The sequence below is a fragment of the Pseudorasbora parva genome, chromosome 17, assembly GCF_024679245.1.
Source record: "Pseudorasbora parva isolate DD20220531a chromosome 17, ASM2467924v1, whole genome shotgun sequence".
Taxonomy (NCBI): domain Eukaryota; kingdom Metazoa; phylum Chordata; class Actinopteri; order Cypriniformes; family Gobionidae; genus Pseudorasbora; species Pseudorasbora parva.
In genome coordinates this window covers 425604-434616 of record NC_090188.1, presented here as the reverse complement: position 1 = coordinate 434616, position 9013 = coordinate 425604, and the positions used below count along the sequence as shown (strand labels likewise).

General features: G+C 40.4%; 1 protein-coding gene across 2 annotated transcripts in view; it reads left to right on the top strand.

Moving 5' to 3' along the window:
* Positions 1-7579, top strand: part of lclat1 (lysocardiolipin acyltransferase 1) — a 15590-nt gene extending 8011 nt beyond the window's left edge. The window contains exons 5-7 of one of the 2 annotated variants that reach the window (XR_010898731.1): positions 1536-1652; positions 4289-4850; positions 6909-7579. Coding sequence is in view for 1 of the 2 variants with exons in the window: in XM_067421873.1 (XP_067277974.1) it covers positions 1536-1652; positions 4289-4800 (629 nt within the window). In the remaining variant the exon portion in view is untranslated. Of the gene's footprint in view, positions 1-1535; positions 1653-4288; positions 4927-6908 lie in introns of those variants that run through there. The other variant, XM_067421873.1, reaches the window with a different exon arrangement.
* Positions 7580-9013: the final 1434 nt, after the last annotated feature.

The window sequence follows — 9013 nt, the reverse complement described above, 5'->3', positions numbered from 1 at the left end:
CAAAAACTCTCATTTGAGTTATTTTTTCCTAAAACAAGACAATAATTTGTAGATATTTGGACTAGAAACAAGACAAAAATACCAAGTAAGCAAAGCATTTTTCGCAGTGAAGTAACCAAACGAGAGCGCTGTTTGGCTCTGCAGACCAGCTTGTTAACCCTTTGACACGTATGATCATATTCTAGGCTGGCCCCTGCGGCGTGCGGTCACATATGATTACAACGTTCAGCGATCAACCAAACTCAAAAATGTGAATCCGCTTTAGAGCGTTGACTGGTGCTGAGCCAGAGACTGAGTGTGTGAGAGACGGACTTGAGCTCAGTGTCTTTAGATGTTTATTTTAGGCTTCATTCACTTCAAATTACATTTCACAATCAGAAAAATGTGACTTATCATTCAGGAGAAGTGGATGCTCTTGTGTTGTAGATCCAGCCGGCTCCGACTCCCTGTCAGTGTTGAAAACACACAATGGCGGCGCTCCGGCCACAGCTCGTGATAACTTACTGATCAAACACGTAAACTAGGCGGTTAGCGAATCAGAACACAACCAATCAGAGCGCATTGCCTATTTTTGAGGGACTGACTTCATAGAGCCCGGAAACTATCAGGCCGTTTTACAAGGAGATACGGAGCAGTGCAAAATAAAGGTAAAATATATGAAAAAAAACGAACAAAGACATGTAAACGGACCAAAAACCGGACGTAATGTCACAAGATGCCACGCATAATGCAGCTGATTTGACGACGCGGAAAGATCGGTGTACGTTATCCAAAATGAGTAACTTTAACGTTAGAGGGCAAACGTAGAGCAACGAGGAAGAGCCTCATCAATATTTGGTCTGACGAGCATGTTTCGAAAATGCTAGAAAAAACACACAAAAAGCATACCTGGCTCTTCTCATCAAAGTTCCTGTGTCGCCCATTATTAGCAGGTGCAGACGACAGAACGGCCGTCTCTTTTGCACAACGGAGGAAATCCTGCTGCTGTTTTGAATGTTTTGAACATTTTATGAGCTCTTCATGAGTTCTCAGCGGGTAAAAATAATGCCACATGTACACGCATAAAATGATCGCATTTAATCCAGCACACAGCGTTGTTTTGAACATTTCATGAGTTGAACATTTTTGAGTTCTCTGGTAAAAAATGAGTTGAGTTCTCTGGTAAAATGAGTTTCATGAGTTGAACATTTTTGAGTTCTCTGGTAAAAAATAATGCCATATGTACACGCATAAAATGCCCGCGCGTGTAATCCGCACACAGCATTGTTTTGCATGTTCAGTAAACGAGCTCCTACGTCATATAAGCCGACCAATCAGGTTGTGAGCGTCTCCCTGTGCCTTTGGTTCGGTAACTTTAGGTTCGCTGTTATAAATGCCCGTGTGAACGCTAAGCGGACCAGGACTATTATGTTTGTTTTTGTTTTTTGGTCCGGACCAAACGAACCGAACTACAAGTGTGAACTCTAAGTTTAACTCTACATGTCATGCAGATCATGTGATCCTGTCTTCAGGCTCTTATTCGCTCTTCTGTGCAGAAAACACTCGCGCCAGGAGCGACAAGTTTGCTGAGCAAAATGGCCTTCCGAAGTACGAGTACGTCCTTCACCCGCGCACCACCGGCTTCACCTTCATCGTGGACATGCTGCGGAAAGGTCAGAGGAACACTTTCACTGAATCAGTCATAAAGATCATACACTATATTGCCAAAAGGTTTGCTTTCATTCTACAAACCCAATTCCAAGAGAGCTGGGACACTGTACAAATTGTGAATAAAAAAGGAATGCAATCATTTACAAATCTCATAAACTTATATTTTATTCACAATAGAATATAGATAACATCAAATGTTGAAAGTGAGACATTTTGAAATGTCATGCCAAATATCGGCTCATTTTGGGTTTTGTGAGAGCTACACATTCCATAAAAGTTGGGACAGGGAGCAATAAGAGGCCGGAAGAGTTAAATGAACATATGATGAAGAGCTGGAGGACCAATCTGCATCCAGACGGCGTCTCCTTCAGGGGAGACCTTGCTCTCTCCAACATGACGATGCCAGAGCACACACTGCGTCAGTTACAGCATCACGGCTGCGCAGACGAGGGATCCGGCACTGAGATGGCCAGCCTGCAGCCCAGGGGCCGGTTGCACTTAGACTAGTCTTAAAAGTAAGTCATCGCATTTTTTTCTTTAAGATTAGTCCTAACTTTTAAAAACCAGTTACATAAAATGGTAGATCGGTTCAATTTGATGTAGCAAAGACATTACTTTTTTCATTACATATTGACTAATTGTTAGTTGGACAAATTAGTGCTTAAGATACAGTCTTAACATACACTGCAAAAAGTGCTCTTCTTACTCAGTATTTCTGTCTTGTTTCTAGTCCAAACATCTAAACATTCTTAAAACAAGAAGTATTTACTTCTTGTTTCACCCAAGCGGCTCCTCCCGCGATCTCTCTTGAAGCCAATAGGGAAGTAATGTAAACTGCAGTTCCTCAACTGGCCACTAGAGCGGCTCCAGAAGGAGCAGAATCTCATTGAGCCCCATGTTAAAATTCTCAACTTTAAAGCAGAATAAAACATGTTTACAGGCTGGTACAAACTGTGGTTTGGGCTTATAAGGCTAATTTTGATCTTCATGACAACTGTGAGGGGGGTGAATTTTTTTTATAACTCATTCGTTTCCGTTATATAAAGCCTTAAAGTTCTGCATTATTAAGGGCGTGGTTACAGGTGGATAGCCATTTATCTGCCGTCTAGTCATTGCGTCACCTCCGCTCCGCGCACATCCCGCCTTTTTGCCCATTTTCTGTTATCCGGGAGTGACACGCGCTGACTCGCTCACAAGATGGCGACGCCCAGCTCGCCTCTACTTTAAGCTTCAGAACGGCTTATCGGAATCCTGTGAGTGACGTCACGGACACTACGGCCATATTTTTTTGCAGTCTATGGTTTCACCCCCATAATCTGCCAATGGGGTGAGAAAAATAATCTTGTTTTCTGTTTGAATTAAGATTATTTTTCTCACCCCATTGGCAGATTATTTATCTTATTTTAAGCAAAAACTCTCTTCATTTTGAGTTATTTTCCCCAAAACAAGACAATAATTTTTACTTGTCTAGTAAATGTTTCTTAATGTAAGAGTTGTTAGATATTTAGACTGGAATCAAGACAAAAATACTGAGTAAGAAAAGCATTTTTTGCAGTGTAATGGATACATTTATGCAACTAGCCCCAGATCTTTCACCATTAGAAAACATTTGGCGCATCATAAAGAGGAAGATGCGATAAAGAAGACCTGAGACAGTTGAGCAACTAGAAGCCTGTGTTAGACAAGAATGGGACAACATTCCTATTCCTAAACTTGAGCAGCTCGTCTCCTCAGTGCCCAGACGTTTGCAGACTGATATAAACAGAAGAGGGGATGACACACAGGGGGAAACACGGCCACGGCACAACTCTTTTGTTGGTGTGTGTTGATGCCATGAAATTTAAAATCAACTTATTTTTCCCTTAAAATTACACATTTTCCCAGTTTAAACATTTGATATGTCATCTATGTTGGATTCTGTTTTTATTCACAATTTGTACAGTCTCTCTCAAAAAAAATGTAACCGGGTTTGTACACTGCAAACAATGCTCTTCTTATTTAGCAGTTTTGTCTTGTTTCCAGTCTAAATATCTAACAATTCTTAAATCAAGATGATTTACTAGATCAGTAAAACGACATAAGATATTTTTTCTTGTTTTGTTGAAAATAAAATCTAAATGAAGAGAGTTTTTGCTTAAAACTAATTTAATTTAGTTTAATTTAATTTAAAAAAATAATCTTATTTCTGTTTGGGACGGAAACAAGAAAGAAGATTTCAGTCAGAATTAAGATTATTTATCTCACCCCATTGGCAGATTATTTATCTTATTTTAAACAAAAACTCTCTTCATTTCGAGTTATTTTTCCCCAAAACAAGACAATTAATTCTGCTTATCTAGTAGTTACTTCTTGTTTTAAGAATATTTAGATGTTTGGTCTAGAAACAAGACAAAAATACTAAATTAGAAGAGCATTTTTTGCAGTGTAATCCTGATCTGCCAACATTGTCTCTCTCTGATAAATTAAAATAAGCTGATAACATCACTGTTTACTCCAGAACGACTGTACAGCCAAATCTAATTCTGCTGCAGTATTGTCCTGTTTAACACTGAAGCTGCTCTGACACAATCGGCGTTGTCTAAATAAATAAAGTTGATTGATTGTTTGTGAGATTGATCGGTGTTGTGTGTCCTGACAGGAGATAATCTGGATGCGGTGCATGATATAACGGTGGCGTATCCGCAGAACATCCCGCAGACGGAGCGCCACCTGGTGCTGGGGCTGTTTCCGCGTGAGATCCACTTCCACGTGCAGCGCTATGCGGCGGCGGCTCTGCCCGTCGGGGCTCCGGGTCTGGGCCGCTGGTGTCAGGAGCGCTGGCTGGAGAAGGAGCTCCGGCTGAAGGAGTTCTACCGGGCCGATCCGCGCTGCTTCGCCCAGCCCGAGGCCCGAGTGCCGGCCTGTAAGAGCGAGCTCCGCGTCTCTCTGATTAAAGCCTTATCGCTGCTGTACTGGACCGGCTTCATCTCCGCCTGCTGCGCCGGCCTCTGGGTCTCCGCTCCGCTGCGGCTCTACCTCCTGCTGATGGTGCTCTTCTTCCTGGGCCAGCAGAAGCTGACGGGCGGGGTGGAGCTGATGGAGCTCGCCTGCCATCGCCACTGGAGCTCCGAGAGCCGAGAGCGCGCCGGAGCCCACGACAAGGAGGACTGAGAGGAGGCTGCTAAACATGCTCTTCTTAGATCACACACAGCGAGATTCTGGTTAGCACTGCAAAAAATGCTCTTTTTACTCAGTCATTTTATCTGGTTTCTAGTCTAAATATCTAACAATTCTTAAAGGGTTAGTTCAGCCTAAAGTGAAATGTCTGTCATTAACTCCTCTCCCTAATGTCGCTCCACACCCGTCAGACCTCCGCTCATCTTCACACACAGTTTAAGATATTTTATATTTAGTCCGAGAGCGTATGCAAGTGTATGCACACTATACTGTCCATGTCCAGAAAGGGAATAAAAACATCATCACAGTAGTCCATATGAGACATCAGTGGGTTAATTAGAGTCTCTTGAAGCATCCAAAATACATTTGGGTCCAAAAATAACAAAAACTACGACTTTATTCAGCATTGGCTTCTCTTCCGCGTTTGTGTTCAATCCTCAAATAAAGATTCAAACGGTTATGAATCAGTGAATTGATTCATGATTCAGATCTCCAATATCACGTGATTTCAGCAGTTTGACACTCGATCTGATGAATAAAGTCGTAGTTTTTGTTATTTTTGGACCCAAATGTATTTTGGATGCTTCAAGAGACTCTAATTAACCCACTGATGTCTCATATGGACTACTGTGATGATGTTTTTATTCCCTTTCTGGACATGGACAGTATTGTGTGCATACACTTGCATACGCTCTCAGACTAAATATAAAATATCTTAAACTGTGTGTGAAGATGAGCGGAGGTCTGACGGGTGTGGAGCGACATTAGGGAGAGGAGTTAATGACAGACAGTTCACTTTAGGCTGAACTAACCCTTTAAATCAAGATGCATTTACTATTTAGGTAAAAACGACGAGATATTTTATCTTGTTTTGTTGAAAATTAAATCAAAATAAGTTAAGAGGCAAAATGATCTGCCAATTTATAGTTTTCAGTCACGTGGACTGCATTAGAACTTCATTGAACTGCAGCACAAGCCTGTCAAATTACCATTTTAAAGCAAAAATATGAGAACAGGAGGCCCGTTTGGGCAGTATACAGCTCCTGCTGCAGGATTCAGTCACTGCACTGCAATACATGCTCTTCTTACTTAGTACTTTTGTCTTGTTTCTAGTCAAAATATCAAAAGTAATTGTCTTGTTTTGGGGAAAATAACTCAAAATGAAGAGAGTTTCTGCTTAAAATAAGATTATTATCCCAAAACAAGACAATTACTTTTGCTTGTCTAGTAAATGTTTCTTAAATGTGAGAATTTTTAGATGTTTAGACGAGAAACAAGACAAAAATACTGAGTAAGAAGAGTGTTTTTTGCAGTGTACAAACAATGGGATGTTTTCGCAACGCTTAACATGAGGAACACTGAGTTGCACCAATGAGGATTCGATTAAGCAAAGCTTAACGCTAATCTAGGAGTTGTTGATATGGGTTTTATTTTAAATGTGGTGAATTACGCAGTAAAACCTGTTATAGAGCTGATCAAGCAGCAGGTGAACCGACGACAAGCTAAAGAATCTGCATTTAAAGTGCCTTAATGTACTATAACAGTGATATTAAAAGATCAAATTCAGTTTACATCGAATTAATGATGCGTGCTATATACAGCAGGCGAGTAGATGAGCCCAGAATATGCACAATGCATTTCTTTATAATGGGTTTGGATGGGACAGCACCTAATGAGAACCCTCGTGTTGAGGAACATCAATAAGGTGCATACTGAATTTGGTGTTTAAATATCCCTGTCTTACTGCATTAATACTGACTGCACACCTGGTAAACTGACTGGCGGTCAATGGAGGAGAGCCTCGTTTCCCCTTCAGGTGGGCCTTCATATGAGCGGGACGACACGTGAGGAAAATAATCTCATTTCTGATGGAAATCTTGTTTCTTGTTTCCGTCCTGAACAGAAATAAGATTATTCTCCTCACCCTATTGGCAGATCATTTTGCCTGTTTTAAGCAACAACAACAAAAATTCCCCAGAAAACAAGCAAAACTATCTCATGTCGTTTTCCTGATCTAGTAAATGCATCTTGATTTAAGAATATTTAGATATTTGGACTGGAAACGAGACAGAAATGGTGACTAAGAAGAGCATGTTTTTCAGTGTTGAAAGCGTGCACAACTCCCCCTGCTGGCTGAGAGGATGAACTGCTCCGAGCAGGATAATGAGCGGCGACGACTCCTCATAAACGCATCAGGAGCCGACTCTACATTTATCACTGTGCGAACGAATGTCGTGCCTATGGAAGCTTGTTCCAACACCGAATTAAAAAAACCTAAGCGCTCACAATTCGTACACTCAGGATTGAGGGAAATAAAAAGATGTGCAATTGCGAGAGAAAAGTCACATTTTGTATATTCTGTAAAAAGTTGTAAATACTTTACTCTGTGGTGGAAGTTAAATGGCAAACGCAGAAGAAGAAAAAAGTCACAATATATAATGTCGCAATTGTGGGGAAAAAGTCGGAATTTCCGAAGAAAAAAAGTCGCAATTGCCTTTTTGTTCTTTTTTTTATTTGGTGGGAAACAAGCATCCATACGTACCTGAGGACTCGTGTGTTCCCTCCGATTTCCTCCTTTTACTCTGTCATGTTTGGTTCCTCGTGTTTTAGTAGCTCCAGTCCAGCCGCGCACGCGACACAAAAATACATATATTGTGGCCACCAATTAAGAATTCGCTCCTTTGCTTGAAGTAACTCATGCGCACAATATAATTAGTTCCCTTTGTTTTACTAAATTGTGCGGACGATATAATAATTTGTTTTGTTTTACCAAATTGTGAGTATGATTTAATGCGGACGATATAATAATTTGTTTCGTTTTAAACTAAATTGTTCGGACAATATAATAATTTGTTTCGTTTTACTAAATTGTAAGGACAATATATTTATATATATATATTTTTTTTTGGAATGGGACAATGCATTTTGATCTACGTACAATATATTTCTCTTTGTAGTCCCAGACATGGATAGGCAGACAAACAAAATAACAGACAAAAAGCAAACATAATACCAAACAGACATATAGAGAGAATTTTCATTTTACTAAATCCTGCGAAAAATTTAATAATTTGTTTAAGTAAATCGTGCAGAAGTTGTACTAATTTGTCCCCTCGCTTTGATTGAACTAAAACAAGGGAGCTAATTATTATATTGTGTGCATAATTTAGTCAAATGTGCTGACGTATTGAGTGTTTGGAACGGATTGTTAATTGATGGCGATACACACATTTCTCCATAAGTCATGCGCGGCCGTAGGTTTATCATGAGTTACTGCCATATTTTAAAGAGCTATTGTATTTTATTTCCTCTGGTTTCTTGAGTTATTTATTTGTTTTATAGTAATGGATCACAGCCATAGCACATTAGCTCTGAGTGCTGATGGAGGAGAGGAATGTCTGTGTGATGCTGCTTCAGGAGTGTGTTCTCTCTGACACACACACACACACACACACACACACACACACACACACACACACACACACACACACACACACACACACACACTGAACGAAAGCTTTCTTCAGCTGGAGTCAAAACCTGACTTTCTCAGACAATCCGCTTTAAATCAGGGCAAATGCTGAGCTCCCAATATATAGATTTCAGAAGAACTGACCAAATCTCAGTCCCGTGACCTCACCTTTGACCTCTGGTGACCCTCATCACTGACCGGCCCTTCGACTGTGCTCACTGTGTCTGTGTTCACACACACACACACACACACACACACACACACACACACACACACACACCTGTCCATAATGCTAATGTTCACGCGTCACGATCACTCAGGTATATTCAATCACTGTAATCAATCATCAATCCTCCAATAAATCAATGTTCTGTGTTTCTTTTCAATCTTCTGTCCGGTTCAGTTTATCTGCACATTAAATGTTTGTGTCTGTATAAAACACGTGAACTTTACATGTGTGTGTAGTCGAGAGTGCACATGCTTTAGAAACAGTGTGTTTTCATGCAGTTTTCCAAAACATCCAAACAAGTATTTCATTGCACTTTATCTATTTGCATCTTTGCATGCGGTGAGTTTGAGTCAGAAATCTCCACCTATAGATGATATCTATAGTGTGCTGATATCTATAGTGTGCTGATATCTATAGTGTGCTGATATCTATAGTGTGCTGATATCTATAGTGTGCTGATATCTATAGTGTGCTGATATCTATAGTGTGGGGATATCTATAGTGTG